Source organism: Xenopus tropicalis, chromosome 6 (genome assembly GCF_000004195.4).
Source record: "Xenopus tropicalis strain Nigerian chromosome 6, UCB_Xtro_10.0, whole genome shotgun sequence".
NCBI classification, from domain to species: domain Eukaryota; kingdom Metazoa; phylum Chordata; class Amphibia; order Anura; family Pipidae; genus Xenopus; species Xenopus tropicalis.
Window position 1 is genome coordinate 72303548 of NC_030682.2, and position 26564 is coordinate 72330111.

General features: G+C 39.4%; 1 protein-coding gene across 1 annotated transcript in view; it reads right to left on the bottom strand.

Moving 5' to 3' along the window:
- slc9a3 (solute carrier family 9 member A3) overlaps positions 1-26564 on the bottom strand; it is a 250521-nt gene that overhangs the window by 218401 nt on the left and 5556 nt on the right. The window contains exon 2 of the mRNA XM_031903807.1: positions 7907-8209. Within this exon, the coding sequence (XP_031759667.1) occupies positions 7907-8209 (303 nt within the window). The remainder of the gene's footprint in view (positions 1-7906; positions 8210-26564) is intronic.

Sequence of the window (26564 nt, forward strand, 5' to 3'; positions counted from 1 at the left end):
GTCTGCAACAAGTCTGCGCTTTATCGGGTCATTCAACCCTGTTACATTACAACTTAGCAATGAGAGACCCATTTTGGTGTTCTATGGTAGCATTTGAAATATAGCATCCATATAGTATTATTAACATCTCTAGTGCTGTGTAGCATTTTTAAATCATTTTGCCTAAGTAGCATTGACATAAAATAACTATTTATCCAGATGCGAAATATTTCAGTAGTGTATGCATGTTGTACAGTAATGGCATCATTTTAGCATCTTTCCCTTTCTGCTTTGGCAACAACTGTAAGCAGAATTTTCCCATAATTGTAAAACATTAACGTAAATATAGTATACTCAAATAGCACTTGTAGAAGACGCATGGGGGGTGGATAGTTCCAAAACCAGCTGGGCCCAGTGGGCCTGTGCAGAACTGTTGTAGGTAAACCAACTGGGACCGCTCCGGTGGTCCGTAGGGTGCAAACTGCCAACCTTGTTTAAGTTGGAGAGGTTCTTCCGATCATTACGAAAAAAACGCAATCGGACGCATTCGGCCCGTTCGTGGGTTAGTAAATGTGCCCCAAAGAGTTCCACAGAGGACTTTATACACCCTGGCAGCCCAGCAGACTTTTATTCCTTTTAATTTGAACTCACAGTTTGTACTGGCTGCTCACTCTAGGTCTCTCTCTCTGCACTGGCAAACAACAGCAGGGGCTCCCTTTATAAACTGCTGGGCCCACCCCTAGATTTTCGGCTCCAAAGCTTAGGCACACCTCTCCCAGACGTGCACTGGGGCATCCAGCCCATCGGATCCCTCCCCAGGCTGTAGCTAGGCTGGATGAGATCACAGACTGAAAAACAGGGGACAGGGTTCTCTGATCCCCCACAGTAGCTTTAGGCTTGGTCCCCTCTTTGTGCGCCTAATAGATTATGATCTTCCAGCCACGCATCAGCCTCTTGCGGAGTAACAAAAAAGTTCACTTTTTCATCTATAGAGATCCGAAGTTTAGCAGGCTATAACATGACATATTTAATTTTGGCGCTCCTTAGCTTCTTTTTGACCTTGTTGAATTTAAAGCGTTGCCTTTGTACCTCGTGCGAGTAGTCCAGATAGATGCCTATATTTGCGTTTTCAAATGGGAGTTGCTTTTTTGTATGGGCAAGAGAGAGGATTTTCCTGCCATATTTGTTCAGCAGGAGTCCATAGCATTAGAAGCTATAACTGACAGGTTGAGAAAGGACACTCAGGTTGGCAAAACAGTCAGGTTTATTAAATTCAAGCAACAATTACTTACAAAAGCAGCCCTATCAGCGAAAAATGATCAACATGACCTATAGGTAACTTATAATGTAGATTCATATTTTTAAAAGTAGGTTTTTAGTGTCAGTATAACTTTAAGAATTAAGGGCTGCCTCCTGGGATCATAGGATTCACAGTGCACACAAACAAGCCAAGGCACACATACATGGTAGACCACATCAGCTTTTTTCTTCCACACTACTTCCTGTTAGCTGCATTATTTCTTGTCATGTGATCTCTGAGGGAGTTCACAGCCCATAACTAAATGGTGGCTCAAGGGAAATGATGTAAAAGGGCAATAATTACTGATATATATATTCCAGTTTGGTGAGAGTCTTTAATAGGTCAGTTAACATAATATAAACTATCTGTTGGTTAATACAGTATCTAGTAGAATTAAGTCTAAAACAACTGGACTTTTCTGAGTTTTTCTTGAAAACGTTTCACCACTCATCCGAGTGGCTTCTTCAGTTCTTCTGTTGGTTAAGTTTTTATTCTGGGAGTATAGGTTTCCTAACAACTAATTTCAGTACGATTCGACAAAACTGTCAAATTACCGTAAGGTTGGTGTGCACTAAACGATTGTACCTTTGGTGAGTTTTCTTCTGACATTGAAAACAGAAAATTGATTGGGCAGGTTTAAAAATGTTCACCTTTAAACAATAAAATATGTCCATCAATATTATGGACAGATTTCAGTCGCTTAACAATTTGGGAAACTGCACATGCTCCAAACGTTCTTTGGAAGAACAGTTATTTTAATAATTACAGCAGTAAATATATATAGCGGCCCAAATTAAAAATAATTCATAAAGATATTTAATATATTTTAACTTTTTTTTTTTTGAGATATTGTACAAACAACCAAAAACTGAAAAGAGGAAACTGTACAATACAGAGTTGTTTGCAGGAGTTGTTTGGTGAATCCAGAATGTTAACGTGTTTTTGTTTGGCTTTGTTCTTTGTTTCCAAACCTTAAGCATTCTTTTTTCTTTTGTGAACCTTTAGTGGAAGGCCCACAGCCAGGGATAGGCAAGAGTCCCAACAGACACCAGCAGAGGCAACGCTGAGCCCTGCAGAGCCCCTGGATGCCAGTGGGGCAGGTGTGCCAGACCCCATTCAGTCTCCAGGTAAATATAACTAGCATCCATCGCTCCTACGAGTGTTGTCACATCCGTCACTCCTACATCAGGCGCATGTGCATAATAAGCAAGCGGGGTGTCCCTCTAATTATACGCATGTGCACCAAGTAACATGGCTGCCTAGAGCAGAAAGGGGCTGTTTTTTGGGGGGGGGGGGAAATATATTGTTTCCATCAACCAGAGTTTGGGCTCTATTAGCCTGTACCTCTGGTTGGGGAATGGTGATAGGTGCCTTTTAAAAGACATAGTTGATGAGAGTTGCATTAGCAGTAGTGATGAGGGAATCTGTCCCGTTTGCAACGCCAGAAAAAGTGGCAAATGCGAAATGGAGGAAAATCCAAAAATGTTGTGCATCAAAAAAATATTGTTGCGTGCACCAATTTTTTTTGGCATGCAACAATTTCTTTTGTTGGGGGCAACAATAGGGGCCAAATTAGGAGGCGTCTTTGTCATAGTCTCATTGCAAGAATGCATGCTACAGAACATGGCCGATGGCACCAGGAGCTCCCTTCAGGTGCGGGTGGCCTAACACTGGGTGAGGGGGCAATTTTAAAAAAAAAAAATACTACCAGAGTGCAGGCTCTTTTTGACACAAGTGAGACTTTTTTGAGGCAACCTCAACTTTTTCCTCATTCTGCAATTTTTTTTGTGGCAAATTTTTTTATGTGGCAAATTTTTTTTATGTGGCGAATTTTAGCAGCCTTTTTGCAAAAAATATTTGCAATGGTGAAATGCGGAATTTTGCAATGAATCCCTGCCTGCCCAAAAATGCGACTCAATACTACAGGTAAGTGATTACAATAACCAGGGGGTGCCTAACATTTGGCACACCCCAGTGATTGTACCTTTTCTCCTTTAAGACCTACTTCCAGTCAGAGCAGTGTATATACAGGTCCTTTTCAAAAAATTAGCATATTGTGATAAAGTTCATTATTTTCTGTAATGTACTGATAAACATTAGACTTTCATATATTTTAGATTCATTACACACAACTGAAGTAGTTCAAGCCTTTTCTTGTTTTAATATTGATGATTGTGGCATACAGCTCATGAAAACCCAAAATTCCTATCTCAAAAAATTAGCATATTTCATCCGCCCAATAAAAAAAAAGTGTTTTTAATACAAAAAAAGTCAACCTTCAAATAATTATGTTCAGTTATGCACTCAATACTTCGGGAATCCTTTTGCAGAAATGACTGCTTCAATGTGGCGTGGCATGGAGGCAATCAGCCTGTGGCACTGCTCAGGTGTTATGGAGGCCCAGGATGCTTCAATAGCGGCCTTAAGCTCATCCAGAGTGTTGGGTCTTGTGTCTCTCAACTTTCTCTTCACAATATCCCACAGATTCTCTATGGGGTTCAGGTCAGGAGAGTTGGCAGGCCAATTGAGCACAGTAATACCATGGTCAGTAAACCATTTACCAGTGGTTTTGGCACTGTGAGCAGGTGCCAGGTCGTGCTGAAAAATGAAATCTTCATCTCCATAAAGCTTTTTGCAGCAGATGGAAGCATGAAGTGCTCCAAAATCTCCTGATAGCTAGCTGCATTGACCCTGCCCTTGATAAAACACAGTGGACCAACACCAGCAGCTGACATGGCACCCCAGACCATCACTGACTGTGGGTACTTGACACTGGACTTCAGGCATTTTGGCATTTCCCTCTCCCCAGTCTTCCTCCAGACTCTGGCACCTTGATTTCCGAATGACATACTTTGGACCACTGAGCAACAGTCCAGTGCTGCTTCTCTGTAGCCCAGGTCAGGCGCTTCTGCCGCTGTTTCTGGTTCAAAAGTGGCTTGACCTGGGGAATGCAACACCTGTAGCCCATTTCCTGCACACGCCTGTACACGGTGGCTCTGGATGTTTCTACTCCAGACTCAGTCCACTGCTTCCACAGGTCCCCCAAGGTCAGGAATCGGTCCTTCTCCACAATCTTCCTCAGGGCCCAGTCACCTCTTCTCGTTGTGCAGCATTTTCTGCCACACTTTTTCCTTCCCACAGACTTCCCACTGAGGTGCCTTGATACAGCACTCTGGGAACAGCCTATTTGTTCAGAAATTTCTTTCTGTGTCTTACCCTCTTGCTTGAGGGTGTCAATGATGGCCTTCTGGACAGCAGTCAGGTCGGCAGTCTTACCCATGATTGCGGTTTTGAGTAATGAACCAGGCTGGGAGTTTTTAAAAGCCTCAGGAATCTTTTGCAGGTTTTTAGAGTTAATTTGTTGATTCAGATGATTAGGTTAATAGCTCATTTAGAGAACCTTTTCATGATATGCTAATTTTTTGAGATAGGAATTTTGGGTTTTCATGAGCTGTATGCCACAATCATCAATATTAAAACAAGAAAAGGCTTGAACTACTTCAGTTGTGTGTAATGAATCTAAAATATATGAAAGTCTAATGTTTATCAGTACATTACAGAAAATAATGAACTTTATCACAATATGCTAATTTTTTGAAAAGGACCTGTATATTTAAAAAAGAAAAATGCTTTACAGCAGGTTTTCGCAAACAAGAAAAAGGGGTTATGTAATAAAACACACTTTGCTCAGGTGCAGTAACCCATAGCAACCAATCAGCAGGTAGCATTTACTGGTCACCTGTTTAAAAGCAAAAGTCTTATTGGTTGCTATGGGTTACTGCTACTGGGCAAATTTTTTGGGGCCTCTTATTACATATGGGGGGTTACAGCATTTTTGTTGGAGTCGCATTGGATTCTGGGAATTGGAATGGGAAGATAAACTTAAATTGCAGTTACCGCATTTTTAGCTCTACTGTAGCATATACATTGCACATTGTGGGGAATTACTAGGTTGGTAGTAGTGGTGTCACTTCTTATACAAACAGAATCACAGTTCACTTTTTGTAGTGTAACAACAAGACTTCATATCACAGTTGTTAGTGGTATACAGTTCTCCTGAACATTTTTTATTTGGCTCCCAAGCTTATTGTCAGAGCAAACAGCGTACATAGAAAAATTATAGAACAGATTTGTGAAAATTTTGTGTTATGGCAGACTCTGTGAATTTTGACATTAAACTGTACCGGGCCAAAAATGTTCCCCATCCCATTAGAATTAAAACTGATTGAAATGTGTTTTTACCATTTTTGTTTACATAATATACAATATCAGACAGGCAATGTAAAAGCATCAGGCAAATATTTATAAGGCAAAATTATAAACAGCATGCAAAGACAGTGTTATGAGAGATGTAAAAAAGGTTTCATTTCTGGTGTCAGTATCTCTTTAAGTCTATTTCACAAGAATGTTCTATTCCTTCTGTATTTTCAGATGTCTGTACAATGTAAGACCTTGTATGTTCAATCCTTCCATGATATTCTCACCAATCTAAGGGCTTATACACACTGGTATTTTCAAATGCATGCTGAATAATGCATGTAAAAATATTGTGCCACATGTAGTGCAGCAGATAATTGTTTCTCATTGTTTCTTTTAAAGTGGGGGACCCCAAAAGCAATACCTTGCCTAGGTCCCCATTTAGTCCTATTCTGGCTCTACTTTACCCCAAATACAATGAAGTAAATGTGTTGTTTTTGCAGTAACTAAAATGACAGAAATGATAGATAATATAGGGGTATTTTTATTTTGGAGCCCCTACATACCACATACTAGGCAAATCTATGTATATTAGGCATCAAACTGTTCAGTAGACCCCTGAATGAAAAACTTCAAAAATCCAAAACCTTTAAGGTTGGAGGCAAAAGAAGGATCTTTCAGGGAAGGGACATCTGCCATTGACATCTGCATGATCGTGGCAAGTTTTAGCTGATGAATTGTCGGATTCTGATTTTTAACTGTATATTTGCATACTAAATTTTGAAAAATGTGAAACTTTTTTTTTTTCGCGACTTTTAGTGCCAAAATCAGATGGTTAGTAAATGGCCACCTTAACGGTATGTTTTGGGTGTATGATTAACTGAGAAGGATCTGGGGATTTTTGTAGATAACAAGTTGTCTAATTCCAGGCAGTTTCATTCCGTAGCTACTAAAGCAAATAAAGTACTGTTTTGCATAAAAAGGGCATTAACTCAAGGGATGAAATCATAATTTGGGCCTTTATTGGGTCTCTTCTTGAGTATGCATTTTAAAGTGCAATGGACGTGCAGCTAAACTGGTAGGAAGGATGGAAGATTTTAACTATAAGGTTAGACAAGTTGGAAAAAAGGGGGACATTATTACTCTGTATGAGTATATTAGAGTGGATTATAGACAAATAGGGGATGTTTTTTTCCATAAAGGGCAGTGAAGTTGTGAAATGCCCATTCGTGTGATGGCAGGGGTTACCAGGGGTGGCAAAAAGCTGCCTCTGGTAACTTTAAGAGCCAAATTTCCTTTTTTTAAAAGGCGCAAAAGTCCTCTCTGTACTAGCGATATCGATCCCTGAGGATAATATAATATGCAAAACAGTTGCTAACGCCAAACTGAACACCAACTCAAAATGAGCCACATAATGCTCGTCTCAAAATAGCAGTTAATAGCAGGTGGAGGATAGCCGTTTCTGGTTGTGGGCATAACTGTATTTGATATAGGCCGTAACATATTTGTACGGTGCGTAATAAACCCGATGCATGTTTCACACTCCTACAACTCTCTTGTTTATTAGAAAACATGTAAATATGTTACAGCCTATATGCTACCTAATAAGATATTACTCAGTGATGCCAGAATGGATGTTTACAATTATATTCAATCAGCTGTATATACTGCTGCTACATGGAATTGCTAGATTAAGGATTTCAATTATTACAATATTAAATTATAAAGGGGACTTAAAGGGGACGGTGATATATGAACCCACATTCTATTGATTCATATGGGATTTTAGTGTACTTCTAAAATGGTGAGTTCTAACTTTCACCCATAAATGGGCTTCTAAAAATCCCATAGGAAAAAATAGAAGCTGGGTGAGTCATGTATTAAACTATAAACTCACATTTTGATATATCTGCCCCTAGGTGTTTTAGATATTTGTCTATTATGTGTTTAAATAATGTATGCCTTTTTATAATTAATTCCTGAGGTGTTGTTTCTAATATTAAAGGCTTTAAAGGTTGTTTATTGGGAATATTTATTTCTTCCAAAAAAAACCACCCTGCTCACTGGGTAGTTAGTTTCACTTATGCTAAGGGTGAGGAAACTATATGGGGTGTCTGCTTCTTTTTGGTAATGTTAAAATGTATTTAGGGCAGTAAGGGAGCAGAACATGGCAGTATGTGTCTTCTGCCTTTCTCCTCACTTCACAAGATGGTGGTCCTTTCAAACTATCAGCATGTGCCCCATAGTGGAATCTAAGACACATGAACTCAGATTCTCAGATCTCTATCTTTTTTATAGTTATATTTATACCACATATATCTATTATATCACAGTTATAATAGCATACATAGGACCTGCACTGTGCTCCCTACAGTGCTTCCTTAGGCAACTACAACACTTTGATATGGTTATTAGTGAATAATTCCTTACCCATTATTCCAGTCAGGTAAACTCCATATAGAGAGAGGCCTGTAGTTGCTGCATTCCATATTGTCCCAATTACAGCATACAAAAGAATGGTGCCAAGATTTTCAAAAAACAATCTGTTTGGCATGAAGTATCCTGCATCTAGTACGATGGGAGGCAGTAGGTAGAAGAAAAAGACTGTTGGTGTTAAGGTAAAAGAGGCGATGTGATCTGCAGCCCACACTATACCACCCAGAAGAAGGCCAAGAACTATGAGAAGGCAGCTTTCAGGTACCACAGTGGTCACTTTGTGAGATATATGGAACACTAAAAAACAGAAAAAAAGTTTGGTTATATTTTTTTTTTTTACAATCAGGTGTAAGATGAATTAATTTAAGTTATATAAATAATAGGGGCTGCAATGTGCCATTTCGTTTGCACTTGGCCTACTGTGTGCTGCATTGTGTAAGTAACCAGAGGGTTCCTTGAATCAAGCACTGCCTGTGTTAGGCAACACTTTGATCTAAGAGAAGTGGGTGGGGGGAGGCATGTAGGCATCCACACACCCACCCCCTTACTTGTTTACTTGTGTGTCATTCAGATGCACTAGTTAGGGAGTGTCAGATCATCTTGTGCTGAAGGCATTTGCACCCCTGGGTATAGCAAATGACCCCTAACAACTCATATACAACTGTACATTTTGGCTCCATGCCCAGACCTAATCCAATATATATTTATCACATGAATTTTTCATTTTTCTTATCTCAGTAAAGAGATGAGAAAAACTATTTTTACTGTGCATGCACACTGACAGACTGAAGTATATCACATATGACTATTTATGACTTTAATACTTTGTATGTATGTATAACATTATTTATAAAGTATAAATACACAGACATTAAGTGCCATGTGTATGAGACACAGTAGGAAGGAGGTCCCTGCCCCAAAGAACTTACAGTCTAAGTTGTCGGGAAAAATACAGGCACAAATTGGAACCTTTTCAAAGGTTGGTAACCTGGCTGTCACAAGAGGCAGGAATATAGGTGAGATGATTCACAGGCTTACAGACGTGCTCTCTATAAAGCCACATTGATTATAAAAATTATAAAAGCAAAGTAAATAATAGGAAGTAATGGAAAATGTGTATATGTGTGTAGACACGCAATGTAAGGAAAAGTGTTCAGGATCCCAGTTGCTGGTAACATTTAGGAATTTGCCTTTAATAAAATAATAAATTCTCCCTGTGTTAATGTCTGCAGACTAGGCCCCAATTACACAGAGCTGCAACGTAATAGGAGGTTTTATTAGTTCAGGGAGAAAGGGATAGGTGGGCTGCAACATGTTCAGGGCAAAGTATAACCAAAGCCCAATTAAGAAAAGCAACAGCTTAATGCAGATATTAGTTACTGCAGTGCCAGGGGATTAGACTAAATCAGAGTCAGATTAGATGCAAGGTCAGTGATTGGAAGCATTGGATTGGCAGTGAATGGAAGGACAAAATACGAAAGTTAATCTTCCAATGCTGGAAGAAACCGACAACGCATGTTGTGCTGAAGCATAACCTCCACAGAATCTTCAGTTTCCTCCTCAAGTTGGGCAGCCACAGCCAGCTCAGAAGAGGTCCCCATAAGAAGGAGCATTAATCTCTGCATACGGTTTGGAAGCCCTAAGTTTTGGAAGCTTCTCTCAGTCTCTATTCCCACCTGCTTAGCTTCCACAGGTGATGGAAAATATTTTGTAAACTGACAATCACTAGTTCTAACCTGGATGAGCTGTAGTTAACAGGTTCTTTTCTATGGGCATAATCCACATTCTTTTCCATCCCATTGATGTATTTGGTACAAGCATTAAGCAACTACAGTCTACCCATCTTTCTTCCAGACTAAAAAAATAGGGACCATTCTAGGACTTTGGCTTTCCCTGTTTACGCCCCTCTTTTTATTTATTATTAAATGTAATAAATATTTATCTATTTATATAAAATATATATGCTTAAATATATATATATATATATATATATATATATATATATATATATATATATAACTATATATACCATGGATAAGGCTGAGGAGTGCTATTTATAATTAAGATTGCTGCAGTGACTGATTGTTCATCATGTGCAGGCCTGACCTGGCAATCTATAGATTCTGGCAAATGCCAAAAGGGAAAGTCAGCCACCCGAATGAAAAATGCTTCTTAGCCATATAACAGTTGAGCAGGGGCGATTCTGGACATATCGCCGCCTGAGGCGGCTCCTGGATGCCGCCCCCCCCGCTCCACAGCGCTTACCTTCTGAGCGCAGGAGCGGGTCCGGGGGCGGTGAGATCGCTAGTGCAGAGAGCACACTTAAAGTTACCAGGAGCGGCTTTTTGCCGCCCCTGGTAACTGGAGCGCTTCTGCCGCCTGAGGCGAGTTTCTCAACTCGCCTAATGGCAGAAGCGTCCCTGCAGTTGAGGCAACCACCCCCCTGGGTAGTATTACTAAATATGATAAATGTTAGTCTATATATAAATTGCTATATATTTACATTATTAAAATATATATAAATATATCCACTATGAATAAATCTGAGGACTGCTGGGTATAGTGTAATTAGCTTACATGGTAGTGTCATTTTAATTTAAAACTATATTTTAAAAAAAGCTCATTAATACAATAAATTGCTAAATAATAAATTACTGCAATAATCTGGTTAATGGAGAAAATATCAAAAAGATGTTGAGCTAGATTGCTGCAATGGCAGATTGTTCGTTGTGTGCAGACCTGGATTGGCAACTGGGCCAGACTGGGCCGGCAGGACACCGGGAAAAAACCCCATCGGGCCAGAACCGATCCCTGCTGGGTGCTCCGCTGCCCCCTCTCCCCACGTGCCCTCATGTGAGGGGGTTCGGTGGGTGGCATGGGCCGGGGGGGCCACAGCAGGGGTCCTTTGGGGGGTGCGAGGCCCCTGCAGTGGCAGCCCCGATGGGCCCTGCACCTCCCAGTATGACCCTGACTGGCATTAAAGGCAAAAATGGCACTTACAGTAGTTTTACCCCAGCGAACCATATATTTACATATACATAAGTACAAGACAAACTGCTAAACTTAGCAGTTTATATAAGCATTTCTAAATATTCTTAAAAATAAATGTTGTAGTTTGCAGCATATTATCTCCCCTATTTCATAAGAGACTGAAAATTAAAAAAAAAAAAAACAGTCACTCAAATTATGGCAATTTTCTAAAAAAATGTGTCAATTTTTTAGCCACACTCCTAAATAACACACCCATTTCACTAAAACATAACCTAGACATGTCAGGAGAGTAGTGGAAGTAGTCTTCTGGATGGATATTCCATCAGGGAAACAAGTGACAGTATAGGAATAGTCAGGGTTTTGTGGCTTCAGGCCACAATCCACAAGGAGAAAAGTCTTGTTTTCGAAGAGCAAAGGAGAGGCACTATTGGAAAGTGTCAGATTGCTGGGGATAGTGATCCCAAGGCTGAAGTGTATTAACCTGACAGTGTATTTCCAAAATTATATAGTTTTCTGGGGTCATTATATAATTGTTTTTAGGAACTGAAGTGTCAGTCATGAAACTTGGCACAAGGTCAATTTTAAGTGTCTACATGCCACATATGCCACATAATCCTATGCATACTCAGTGCCATTTTTGTTAATATTTTTTTTTCCTAAACTACCAGATCTTCTCGTTTGGTACTTTGGTGAGGTTGCCAGACAAGCAGACCATTACATAATTTGGTCACCAATGTAGAGGGCCAAACTGTGATGATCTAATTGTTTGTCCCCGGAGCTACGCCTCGGTAACTGGTCAGGAAAAATGTGCCTATGCCGTCCTCAGCCAAGAGGATTTTCTAAGATGTCTGATTTTAGTCTATCTGATAGTCTGGAAGAATCTGTTCATCACCTTTTATCAGCACTGTTTAAAAAAAAAAAACAACTTGAAAACATGGAAAACAATTAACTGGATTAGTTCTGCCATCAAAAGGGCAGAAAATAAGGTGCACTCAAAAAAGCAAAGCACTCGAAAATAAAAGTTGCTTGTTTAAACAGGACACTTTGGAAAATGTCCTTCTTGTATTTTGGAGCTTTCTGGATAAAGGGTTTCTGAATAATAGATCATAATACCTATATCACAATTTCTGTTCATGAAAATAACTAAATTTTCTATGACTAGCTCTCTGCATCTTGTAAGCAAAGAGTGGTACTACATTGCAAATATACCATCTTTCTTAAAAGATGCAGGTTTATTAATATTCACCATGTGTGTCTGGACAAAAGATTGGTGGTTTATAAACCCCAGATCAATCAGTTTTTGAAAAACTAAGTTCAGTAACTCACTCGTTTTGCATGTGGAGCTGGTAAAAATATATAAAATAATGGTCTTAAAAATCCTAGATTCTTGAATTCCCACTTTATGGTCCTCTATCTACCATTACTTTTCTCATTAATACCAATGTATATTAAGATACCTGGGTGATACCAAGCCACACTCATAACAACATGTCAAAAACTTAACCATATTTCTTTACCACAAAAAGTAGAAAATATACTGTTATTTAAAATGTGTCAAAAGAAGATATGTCCCAGACAGAATGCAAAACCAAGATTTTTGTGTTTGTGCGATGGGATTAGAAATATAGGAATGTAGAGAACTATATTTGAAGGTACTGATTAACACATAGAAATGCAGATATCTGGATTGTCAAGCTCCTCAAACTGAAGGCCTTCTGTTCTTGGTGCAATAATTGCTTTTCCACTTAAACAGCATGTCAAGATAATTAACCTTGACTAGGAAATGACTGTACTATAAAATCTGCAGGCACTTTACTTAAATGGCTTTTCACTTTTTTATTTCATCTTAAAATAAACTGGTATGCGTTTGGATCCATCTGGCTTTTAAGGCAATAACCACTTAAAATGTAGTAAAACCTTTAATGAGCGCAAAACAATTAAGATACCTGCTTTTTACCTATTTGACTTAACATGTAGGTCATAATAACCTAGTCTATTAAAAATATACTCTACACCTGAAATCTGAAAAAAATGTACACGGCTGCTGATACTAAAACCAAAACATATACTCCTCTTGACTTTCAAAGCCCTTCATTTCCTCAGCACCTCACTACTTTACGCCACCTCTTATTTATGTCTGCATACATTCCTGGCTGAATCCTCAATTCCCCTCGTTGCAACCAGGGCTGCTATCACAAATCTTGGGACCCTGTTCATTTTCAACCACAGCTACTATGAAACAAACTCTAAATCATTTTAATGAAAAGCAGGGGTGTAACTGCTGAGGGGCCTAGGAACTACAGGGGGTTCAGTGGGAAAATATATGTAGAAATACAGGTATATGTTTAGAGAAAATGTATTGTTCCTAAAGTATAGGGGGACCAATAAATTTGATATGAGGCCCAATAATTAGTGATTCCACAGCTGACACGTTTATATGCTTATATGTAATCTTAGGGGCAGATTTATCAAAGTACAATTTTCGTACCTTTAAAAAGCATGACACAAAAAAAATGTATTAAACGTGATTTTTTTTGTATTGTGCTTTTTAAAGTACGAAAAATTTGTATCATAGAAAATCAAATAAGGCGTATGGGGCTAAGCAATTTAAGTAGAGTTCTTATCAGTAGTGGTTGGGGGTCCAGGTGCTCATGCCCCAGACCTTCAGCATTAGGGAGCCAATACGGAAAACAAAAACGGAACAAGCAGGCACTCCGAACCCCAAAAAGAAATATATCTTTTGCTCAGGTTTTGCAGTAAAATCAATAAGGTTTATTTATATTTACAAAAAGATGGTATATAGCCTAAATTTGTATCTTGAAATATGAAAAAATAATATCTTATCGTATAATGCCTGAAAAGTACATTTTTTTCATATCTGAATGATCTTAAACTGCAGGAAAACCTTTCTGACTTCTGTGTATGATTTTGGAAGCCTCCCATAGGACTCAATGGCACTCTGCAGCTCCAACCTGGCCCAAGGAAAGTCATGATACCGAAGCTGAATGAATCTTTAAGTTTCATACTCGGCATGACCATACGATTTTGTTGCACTTTTTGTCGCAAAGTACAAAAAAGTCACGCAAATGTATGAAAAAGTCGCAGAAAATAAGCAAAAGTTGTAACCTTTAAAAAAAATAAAAATTTCTTGTATTTGGACCTGTCGTACTTGCGTGCCCTTAAGTGAATAGTTCACAATGTAAACAGATGATGATAATAGATAAGATTGACTTAGGCTAATGCCACACATTGCGTATTCTTGGAAAGAGAAAAATGCTTGCTGAGAATATGCCCTGCTACTGTAAAATCCTCTTACTTGTGCCTGCACCACGAAGAACTGAATACCCTTAGGTGCAGGCACATGTAGCTGATAGCCGAAGAAAATGCAAAGTCTTGCGGTTTTTTTTTGGTGGATATCAGCTACATACAGTATGCCTGCACTCAAGCGTATTCAATGTTTTGTGATGCAGGCACAAGCAGAAGTTTTTTCAAGTCTAGGGGTGTATTCTCAGCAAGTGTTTTTTCGTAATTCCCAGGAGCAGATAGCATTCTAGTAGAATCCATAATAGTAGATAGTTCGGAAGATGTAAAGAAAACTTTTGTTTTTTATTCAGAAGATCTGTTCTTATGTATAAAGATTTTTTTTTTTTTTTTTCATGAAGTTCACTCAGCACTGGTGCCTATTTCTACCATATGGTGCAAGTGGAGATGGGTCCACTGTTTACTTGCTTTGACAAAGCCTAAGGGACCCAGTAGAAATGTTAGCTGTTAATAAACACTTTTTTTAACATGGATAAGACCTGTAAATGAGCACAGGGTCAGACTGGATTGGTGGGGCCCCGGGAAAAAACCCAGACCCAATCCCAGCTGGCATCCCCCCCGGGCCGAAGGTAAGAATTAAGTATGCACATTCAGAGGAGTGGGATAGGCGGGCGGCGGAGGCCTCAGGAGTGTATGGAGGCCACCCTTGGAGGGGTGTGGGGTCCCTGAGGTGGCAGCCCTGGTGGGCCCTGCACCCCAGTCTGCAGCCTGAATGAGCACCATCTTTATGTATGTATGTATACATGTAGGGATCTCCAAAATTGGGCTCCCTAGGATGGTTCCTCTAGCACAGGCTCCCAAGGGTGGTTTTGGGAAGTAATTAGTTAACAGGGCGTATCCCTGCAGTTTGGGTTACAGCCACTGGGTGGTGTATTAGGATATATAAGGGAGTGCAGCCATGTGCTGTTAGGTTTTCGAGCCCGGGACCTCCCTCTGGACAGAGGCTTATAACGGGCCTGTGATAGATAGTAGATCTGGGAAATGGTAGACCACTCTAGGAGTGGGAGACAGGTTAATTAGTTGGCAGACATCGCCCCTACAGGAGATAGAGGGATTAAGATCCCCCCCCCAGCAGTCATAGCTGGAGTCAGGGATAACAGTGTTAAAATCAGGAGATTACCTAATCCAGTGGGTGCTTGGGCGTGAGTACCGGGGTGAGGTCAGAATATCCAAGGCTATTGTGATACAAATATCTACAGTTAGTATTAGTGGTAGTATATATAGTTTATGTATGTGAGTGTATAGATTGGTAGGTGTGGGTTGTGTGTGCTGGGTTTACTTGGATGGGTTAAACTTGATGGACTCTGGTCTTTTTTCAACCCTATGTAACTATATAAGAGTGCTCCTGTGTAACCTGCCTGTCAGGTAGCAGCACTGTCACTAAAGTGGGCTACATATGTACATACATGAGCACACACACAATCCTTTCTAATGTGCACACAGTGAGGGGCAGTTATATGGAATATTAAGGGTAATGTTCCATGGGTAGATTTGTCGCCCACCATAAATCTAATGCGGGTGACTTATCTCCCAGTAAAAGCCTTTGCAGTCATGCAAAGTTTCCTCCTGCTCGCAAGTTCATGCAACTTTGGAAAACCGGAGCAATGCATAAGCCTTTCCGCTGGCAATAAAGGGTATCGCCAGTGGAGATTACTCACCCGCGGTAGCAGTGATTTATCGCGGCATACTAATCTCAACGTGGGAATTACCCTAAAGCAGCACTGTCCAACTGGCCCCTCTTTGTGTGGCTTCCCACCTGACTGGCTGCTGTGACTGCTTACCTTTGAGATTAACTGGTCCCTGCATGGTTCACGCCTCAGATTCAGGCTGTAAACCCCTGTATTGTTTAAATATTTAAATATGTAATTCCCTGTACTGTTCACACCCAGCATTGTTCACACCTCAGGTTCAGACTGTAACCCCCCCCTTGTTCACCAGTTCGCACCTCAGACATAGGGCAGGCAGAGTATGACACGCAAAGGCAGCATAGGGCAGGCAGAGTAAGGCACACACATGCAGCATAGGGCAGGCAGAGTATGGCACACATGCATGCAGGACTCTGCCTGCCCTGTGCTGCCTGTGTGCCATACTCTACCCTAGCTGCCTGTGTGCCATACTCTACCCTACGCTGCCTGTGTGCCATACTCTGCCTGCCCTCTGCTGCCTGTGTGCCATACTCTGCCTGCACTATAGGAGGTGAAGCTGGCAAGGGTTTGTTCTGGAAATTTGTTCATATACAAATATATACAAACATTAATACTAACTAATAGATATTAGTATCACAATAGCCTTGGATACTATGCTTGTTCAAGAACTCATCCAGGCCCCTCTTAAAGGCATTAATAGAATCTGCCATTACAACATCACTAGAAAGGGCATTCCACAATCTCACTGCCCTCACCGTAAAAAAACATCTATGCTGCTTCAAATGGAAGTTCCTCTGGTGCATTGATTGTTTTTATGGGGAAAAAAATCTGCCTATAATCCCCTCTAATGTACTTGTACAGAGTAATCATGTCCCCTCACAAGCACCTTTTTTTCAGAGAAAACAACCCCAACCTCTAACCTCATACTTTAAATCTTTCATCCCCTTTAACAGTTTATTTGCATTTCTCTGCACTCTCTCCAACTCATTAATATCCTTTTGAGGACTCGAGCCCAAAACTGCATTGCATACTCAATGTGAAACCTTACCAGGGACCTATAAAGAGGCAAAATTATATTTTCATCCCTTGATAACTGTGCACTTGTCCACATTGAACCTCATTTTCCAGTTTGCTGCCCAGTTTTCCAGTTTTGTCAAATCGCTCTGCAAAGCAGCAGCATCCTGCAAGGAACTTACAGTTTTGCACAATTTAGTGTCGTCAGCAAAAATAGAAACGTTACTTTCTATGCCCACCTCCAGGTCATTAAATAAACAAGTTAAAAAGCAAAGGACCAAGGACCAACTCCTGCAGTACTCCACAAACAACACTGGTCCAATTAGAAAATGTTCCATTTATGACCACTCTTTGCAATTTATCCTTCAGCTAGTTCTCTATCCAATTACAAATATTATGTTCTACGCCAATATTCCTCAATTTTATCATTAACCTTCTGTGCGGTACTGTATCACGCTTTAGCAAAGTCCAAGTAGATGACATCCACTGCCATTCCAGCAGCGAGGTTCCTGCTCACCTCCTCATAAAAGGCAACTAGATTAGTCTGGCAAGATCTGTTATGCATAAAACCATGCTGAAACAAACTTATAGTATCGTGAACTGCAATGTATTCAAGTACCCTATCCCTTATTACCCCTTCCAAAAGCTTTCTTACAACTGATGTCAGACTAATGGGCCTATAGTTTTCAGGCTGAGAACGGGATCCCTTTTTAAATAATTTGATACATTTTTTATTATTTGTAGTTTTTTAATTATTTTGTTTAATTTGTTTTTGTTCAGCAGCTCTCCAGTTTGGAGTTTCAGCAGCAATCTGGTTGCTAGGGTCTAAATTAGAGTTTTGTTGAAAATAAATCCCATAATTTGTGATCTATTAATGTATAGTACATTTTTTTGCCAAAAACGTCATTCGTGCTTGTCATTTCTGAATGCTCTTAAGCAACAGTTGGTAGATAAGGGTTACTGTCTTCTTCTTCTTCCTTCTGCAATGAATGGAAATCCATCCATAGCATTTTACAAGGTTCTCTTTTATTAGTCATATAAGAAGCAAAAGAAGCAAAAACTTTTTAACAATAATCATGACCATTAAGGGGCAAAATAATCAAAATGTGAGTTTAGAGCTTAATACAAAAAAACCCTCCCACGTTCTATTCAGTACTATGGGATTTTTAGAAGCTTATTTATCAGTGGGTAAAAAGTTTTTATGTATTAAGCTCTAAACTCACATTTTGAATGCCCCTAAAAGTTACCTACAGGTCTACTTTTGTAAATAATTGTTAACACTAGTTAACTACTGCAGCACAAATATGTAGGTAAATAGGTAAGTAATGTAAAAGTATCAGAAATATTAGTGCACATGTTAAGACTATATTAATATAGTTGTAAAAAAGGTTGAATTTCTGGTGTCAATACCTCTTTAATACATAAACAACTTTAGGTATGTGAGAGTGTGGTGCTTAAGTAATTGTACTTAAGTTGCATGATTAGTTCCAAAAGAATGAACACTAAATATTTCAATTACATAAAACTGTAATTAGTCAGAGTTCAACAACAAACACGTTGTACCTAATAAATATGAGTGACCTGACTAGTAATTTCATTACTGAATCATTTAAGGTAAAACATCTATACCAACATTAACATTTAATTCAAGCAAATATTCAACACAAATATTCTAAAATTATATCAAATAACATACCTACACAACACTATTCAAATCAGTAAGTCAAATTAATACTGTTCCAAAACTGCAAAATATAAATACAACTGCTCTTAGGGGCACATTTACTAAGGAATTTTAAGAAAAAGTCGATTTTTTTTACTTTTAGATATTTTCCAGATTCGATTTTTTCCAATATTGTTTCTTGTTAAAAAACTTGACTTTTTACAATTGTCGTCATGAAAATCCCAACTTTAATCGAGTTGTCACAGCAACAATTCGGAAAATTTGTGACAAAAAAAAGAACTTCAAGGAAAGGGAAGGGACCGATAAAACGTGCGCTATTCTTATTGTGCGCTAAAATTTGTACCGCCGCTTAATTTTGGCGATTTTTCGCACAATTCACTATAAGCATACTCGCGCTTTTTTACGCGCGATATTGCAAGCGTTATTTAACTCGCGAAAGACTATTTCAATGCGGTATTTGCCTGTACATGCGCTAAATTACACGAATAATCGCCGAATATGAATGGTAGCATAGAAATAGTGTATAAAAATTGTCGAAGCATATAAATGGTGTATATAAATATTAGCCACATATAAATAGTAGATGCTTATAAATAGTAGCCACTAATGATGAGCGAATGTGTTCTGGTTTCTTTAGTGAAAAATTAGCAAATCTTTCTAAAGATCCCCGAAACGGCAAAAATGTTGTGCGGGCAAAAAAATTGTTGCCCGTGACTATTATTTTTTGACACTTGTATCAATTTGTGGATGTGCGGTGAATTTTTGCGTGGCGAATTTTTTCATGCGTTTTGCCATTGGCGGATTGTTTTGCGAAACGCAGGAAAAAATCCGCCGCGAAAAAATTCAACGCACGTCCAAAAATTCGCTGCGAATCCATGCCTGGCGAAACATTTCATCACTTGTAGCCAAATAGAAATAGTTGCGCAAATGAACGCACGCCATGTTAGCCATACACGCCAATACTTGCGGAAAATTACTGTATTAAAAATTAACATTTCGCTGCAAACTGGCGGCTGCGTCACTCTGGGGGAAACACAGACTTGAATAAATAACACTGTAAGTCCATATTTTATTGCAAAAAATCATTTACTGTACTTTTGTATAATTTTTCGCCTGCCTGTAGTAGGTGTTAATTTTCGTATAGCCGAATGCGATATTTAGCGCGCAAAAGTTATAGTGAATCATGCGATCGTATTCTTTTCAGCGCGGAAATTAACGCAAAACGGTAAAACTAGTGCGAGAAATACCCCATGCGAAAATGGCGATTTTTCACACGCGATAATACTATGGTGAATCGCGCGCAAGTTATTTTGCGTTTTTTAACGCGAAAAAGCGTGCGATAATTTTTATCGCCCTTTAGTGAATCAGGCCCATTATATTTGAGTAATAACCTAAAACTGCTATATGGCAAAATCAAGCTTTCTCCCAGAACCTAACAAAACATCTAGGCAGTAAAAGACAAAAAGTTTGCACATGTTACATGACCCTATTAGTGTAATAGGTCCATCCTTGAGAGATCACAGCACTGCACAGATTCACTGTTTAAAAAGAACACAGCTGGAATATCATGCAATAATCTCTATAAACACAGAGCTAGATAAATACATTTACTTTATGGTTATTTTATATTTAAGGTGGACCACTTAAGGGATTTTTACTCTGGGTCTACCAGTTGCTTTTAGTAGCTTGTGCATATAATTCAACAATATTAGCCAACAGGACAAACTTTAAGTGTTTATGGGAAGGTCATCTCTGGTTTAGTTTGGCTCAAATCTAGGGGCGCAGTGCTGCTCAAACCACACTGAAACTTTGCTCACATATGGAGCAATGGGGACCGGACACAAAGAAAACACCAGCACGTCCTCTCCCCACTGCTCCGTATGTGAGTTAAAGGGATGTGCAAACGGAAATCCATCTATAGCATTTTACAAGGTCATAATCAGAGGCTTAAAAGTTTAGCAAGGTTTGAGCAATGTCATGAAAAGGTAGTTGAAGTAGTGTAGTAGAAAAATAAACTGCAATGGTGTAAATTTTGGTGAGGAATTAGGTTAAAAACAGTTTAGGAATACATGATTTAAAAAGGCATAAAAATACCTTTAGAAATTAGTACTCCTTAAAATTATATTTTTCCTTTGAGGGGAATTTTTCTTCTCAGGGTTACTTGAATGCAGTAGCACGCACATATACAATGTTTTCCATATTTACTAACCATCTACATCCCTCACTAACAGAATCACTTAAGTTTCTACATTCGCCACACGATTTTGCCAAGTTAAAAGGTAAATTGTATTCTTTAGTATAAAAAAAATCAAGTATTCATGAGCATAGAGTGGAACTGTGCATTTTGCATTACACTTTTATTGCTTCTGAAGTGGCATGTCACCACAAATCGTGTAAAGTATAGGATTTAGTTCTTTGCTTATGAATACCTGATGTTTTTATATGAAGGAGTAAAAGTTACTTTTTAACTTTATTAAAAAGCATTCTGGTGCCTAATGATATTTCCTAGCCACCATATGTCAACATAAACACTGGGTAGATTCCCTGTCCCCATACTCAGACCAGAAAGTCCCTCCCCTAAAGAAGCTATAAAACCACCCTCCCCTCCTGGGGCCAGTAATCTTTTTTCTTCTGATATCAGACTAGTTTTTTGATGTCTACCTGGCTCTTTAAACAAAATTTTTAAAACCTGTGGCCACTCTATATTCAGTGGCAGGGTTAACACCTGTTGTGGGGCAGTCAGGTTTTCCCTAAATTACACTCCTACGGGACTGTAAGGGGTTTATAATGATCTGATCCACATGTCTGTTTGAATCCTTCTTCTAGCTTTTGATAAGCATGCGAAGCGCTATGGTAATCTCCCAAAGGAGGTTAATGGCGCAGCTGGTCTGTTTTTTTTTCTAGGTGACGTCAGCAGCCTGAAACACACGCTAAGTAGTATCTTTTGTGTTTAGGCAAAATTTCCACTTTTGACCAAAGCATGTTGGTCCATTGATCAAAGCAGTTAAGCTTGTCCTGGGGGTTGAGTCTCCTATAGAATCCACTCCTAAACCAAAAGTATTGCGCTCTACAAACAAGTCTAAGGAACATTTTCTGATGTTTCCAGAAGTGGCAGGTCTGATCAAATCTGAATGGTCTAAGGCAGTTCTGTCCAACTTCTGCAGGGCCGAGGGCCGGAATTTCTCTTGCATACATGGTGGAGGGCCGCTAATGGAAGCCAGTTTTGACCACTCCCCTTTTTTATCCACACACACTTCAACCCACACCCATTTAATCCCAATGGTGGTAGTGCAGCAAAAACCCAAATGTTTCGTCCTCACTGCGGGGATATCAACCATAATTGATATGTGAAAGAATTATATTACGTAATATAAATACATACCCATAAATCCATCTTCCTCCTCCACCTCCCTTGTGGATACCACAGCAACCCCCAGCACAAAATTACACACCTTAGGGACCTTTTAATGGCTATTTCCAACGGCTAACAAACTCCCAGAACAAACCCCTGCCATACACACAGGCAGCATAGGCCAGGCAGTACATACAATGTCTGAGGTGTGAACAGGTGAACAATGTGGGCGGTTATTCTCTTGCTCTGGCTCCAGACCCTGGCGGCTCACTCCCTGCTGATGGTCCTGTCTCTGATGGCTCACCCTCTGCTGATGGTTTTGAGAGTTGCAGTATACTCACTTGCATAAATGTTATCTATTTAAAATTTTGTTGTCTGACTGGGATATCTTTAAAGGGGGGGTTATGTCAAGAACTGTGAGGAATTGAACCCTGGACACTTTGATGAACTATAATTGCCACAAGAGGCTCTTTGAGCAGGACTTGGTCAGTTGCCCTGATGTGCCAGCAACTCTACCTGCTCCCCTCTTGTTTTCACCCATTGTTGATAGCATACTGTATGTTGCTAGTCTTGTAATTAGCAGCCATTATAAACCTGCTCCTGGCAACTCCCAGTGCTTGATCATCATTCCTGCTGAGCCTGATCTAGCTGTGGTCCTGATTCTTGACATCCTATTATTCTGTGATCCGTGATTCCTGCTCTCCCTGCCTGTGCCCTGTCTGGCTCCTTGCGTCCGTTCTCCTGCCCCCACCTGGTACCCTGTTTTCACCCATAGTTGATAGCATACTGTATGTTGCTAGTCTTGTAATTAGCAGCCATTATAAACCTGCTCCTGGCAACTCCCAGTGCTTGATCATCATTCCTGCTGAGCCTGATCTAGCTGTTGTCCTGATTCTTGACATCCTATTATTCCGTGATCCGTGATTCCTGCTCTCCCTGCCTGTGCCCTGTCTGGCTCCTTGCGTCCGTTCTCCTGCCCCCACCTGGTACCCTGTTTTTTGTGGATTCCCCTGGTTTGACCTTGGGCCTGTTTACTCTACCTCGTTTGCCTGCTGCCTGCCACTGACCTCAGCCTGCCTTTTGGACCTTGCCACTATTCTGACCAACTTGCCTGTTACCAGATTGTTTACCTTGCCGCATCACATGCCTGTATATTAACTCTTATTTTTGTTCTGTTCGGTTTTCATTAAATATCTTCGCTTCACCTCACTTGGCCTTGCTAACTATCCAGCCATTAAAGGGTGTTTCTGGGGGTTTCTCTGCACATAGACTCCTACCTACTGGTCACTCACCAGAGGCCAGTCCTGACAGGACTCATGGCACTCTGCAGCTCCAACCTGGCCAAAAGAAAGTCACGATACTGAAGCTTGAATGAATTCCGAAACTTTCATAGTCATTGCGACAAATACGATTTTGTCACACGAATTGTTGCACATTTTGTAGCAAAGTACAAAAAAGTGGCGAAAATTAACAATAAAATCGCAGAAAACACACACAGTTATAAAGTTAAAGATATTACGATTTTTTTGTAATCATTACATTATCGTATTACAATCGTACATTAATAAATGGGCCCCTTAATGTCCAATTCTGATTATCTTTCCATTTAGTCTTCAATATTCATTTTTGATTGTTTTTTAATTATTTGCTCTCTTCTGATTCTTTCTGGTTTTCAGTTGCTCTGTGAAGCTACAATTTTATTGTTACTACTACTTTTTATTAATTTTCTATTAGGGTCCTCTTTTATCCATATATCAGCCTCTCATTCAAACCACTACCTGGTTTCTAAGGTAATTTGGACCCTAGCAATCAAATAGCTGCTAAAAACTATAAATAATAAAAAAGGAAGACCAGTAAATTGTCTCAGAATATTACTCTACATCACATGTTTGAAACACAAGGCCCATGGGCCGAATACAGCCCTTCTGGCTGTTTTATGTGGCCCATGGCAACTGTGCAGCACCAATCGCCTGATTGCATTGTGACTGTGCCTGACTGTACTTAATAAAAAATGTGGCCGGCGACTACATCATAAACTCAAAGGAAAATAACATGTAGCATTGCAATTGGCATAATTCTATTCTCATAAGATTTACCTCTAACTGTTGAACCAAACTGTTTACTAGTTGTGATAACACTATGGGACAGATTCACTAAAGGTCGATAAAACGAGCGTTATTTATAGCATGCGTTATAAATTTTTTATCGCTTCTTATTTTTTGCGACTTAACGCTCGATTCACTAAAAGGACACGTGTCATAATTAAGAAGTGATGTTCTTTGCGTTATTTAACTCATGATGACTGATTTTACAAGATATTTTAACGCATGCGCAATAATTTGTGCCGCGTGCGAAAAATCTCACACCATGTTAGCGCACACTATTATGCACGTAGCAGTTACTTTCTGAAAACTACTGTTCTAAAAATTACCATTTCCCTGAAAACTGGAGGAGGGCCAACACATACTTGAAAAAATCCCACTGCAAAGTCCATGTTGTGTTGCCAAAAGCTCACAAGGTTTTACTATTCACACAGATTAATGCGATATTTAACGCTTTATATGTGTTTGTGAATCATGCATTAGTTCTATTTCTATTCGCTAATTAACGCACTGCGTTAGAAATAACACTTTGCGATGATGCGTTTTTTTCCACATGCGATATGTGGATTAACTTAGTTATCGTGTGCTTTTTAACACAAAAAAGCATGCAATAAGCGTTACTGACCTTTAGTGAATCCGGCCCCCATATGTCTTTCAATGATAGATGCCACATTTCCCTTGTGCTCTTAGCCAGCTGTTACCTTGGCCCCTATTTGGAGTGGAGACTAAACTTGGTGACAAAAGTGTAGGGAGCCCGCTTGGAAATGCATTTAACCCCTGCCAACAATGTAGGTACTGCATTGTTTTTAAAAAAGCAGTTATGTGCCAACAACGAGCCAAGGGGGCTGGCAAGTCAGCCCTGTGATGGGATTGTTGCAGGACCGACTTACAAGCAGCAGACGCGATCACATCATCTGCTGCTTGTCCTGCGTCTTCCCCTGCTCCTCCCCCCTAGCTCTGCCCACACACTTCCTGTGTTGCAAGGCCTTTAGAGAGGACTCCTACCTGCGATCCCTGAGACCTTCTACTGGTAAGTGCTCTTTATTTGCCTAATAGACTCATTTACACACAATTTAGCACAGGTTTTTTTTTTTGTTCCCATTTTGCACACTTAAGCATACTTATATACATACTTACACACTGCTTTTAGATGTGTACACACACACATGTATACTCAAACACTTTTTTTTACCCCTTTGTCTTTAGTTTTTTCCCTAAAAACTTTATTTTGGCACTTGACTATTGGATCAGTTATTCTGACCACTAATTACGCTGTTGTGTCATTTAATTTTGTTGTTTCATTGATTTACACACTTTTTGTGGTTTTATTGCATTTTTATCCCTGTACTAGTATTCCTAATCTGTTTTTAGCATAGCTTTGCCATGTGGTACTTTGGTGTAGAAAAATAACTTTACCTATTTTGAATTCATCAGAATGTGTACTTTCCCAAAATAAATGGTTTTCTGGGGGTCTCTGTTAGGGGGCGTTACGGCACATAATACACGGTCACTGGGCTTTTTTTGTAGAAACTTGAGTTGGCAGCTGAGAAAATTCATATGCACTATTTTCATTTGGGTGCCTCTGTACACCACATACTTTGGTAAATTTTAGCATATTGGACATCAAACTGTTCAGTAGACCGCTGGCATTTATATTTAGGGTTATTTGTCATATGTAAGAAATGTTGTAAGATAAATGCGGCAAATTGCAACAATTTTAGGTGATTTTCTGAAATGTCATAAAAACCTATAACTTTAGAAAAGCTTTGTTCTGGCTCCAGACCCTGGCGACACTCCTGTTACTGGATGAGGCTTGTTGATTTATGGATGGATAAAAGAATCTTTGAGAGATGGACTTTACATGGAACACCCGCACTGTGAAATCTGATACTGAACTGACGCTGATCAATCGCAAAAAGATTTGGTTATAGGAGGAATAAGGACCTCAAGTAACTTTTCTCTCCAGCTGACACTATCTGCCGAGAGGTGGGGATATAGATTGGATTCTACTGCAAAGAGAAACTTTTTGGACATTTAAACGGAATTGCATGGTCCCCAAAGGTCTAAATAGCTCTTTATCTTTGAGCTGTTTTCTGTAAATTAACTTGTCCAACAAATATTTGAACTATTATGCTGATTTTGCCTAGCACTAGACCCTTTGCAGCACTTTTCAGCACTTTCACTTGCTTTTTGGTTTCCTTGTTATGGATATAAAATGGTGTGTGGTAAAGGCATGGTTGCATTGAGAAAGGTTCTGATGTGGACTGATGCGTTATGTTGTGATGCTGGTCTTCTTTGTAATATATACATATATATATATATATTTATTTATTTATTTTTTCACTCCAGTTGAAAGTTTCTGTGTGAGACCGAAACGTTGAGTAATAAATCTTTCTATTTTTGTATTTACATTTTGCACACAATTCTTCAAATCCTAGGAGTGCAATATCAATACGGGGCAAACATCATAAAACTGCTTTATACGAAGATGACTTACTGGTATACATCACACAACCATTAATATCTCTCCCAGCACTCATGC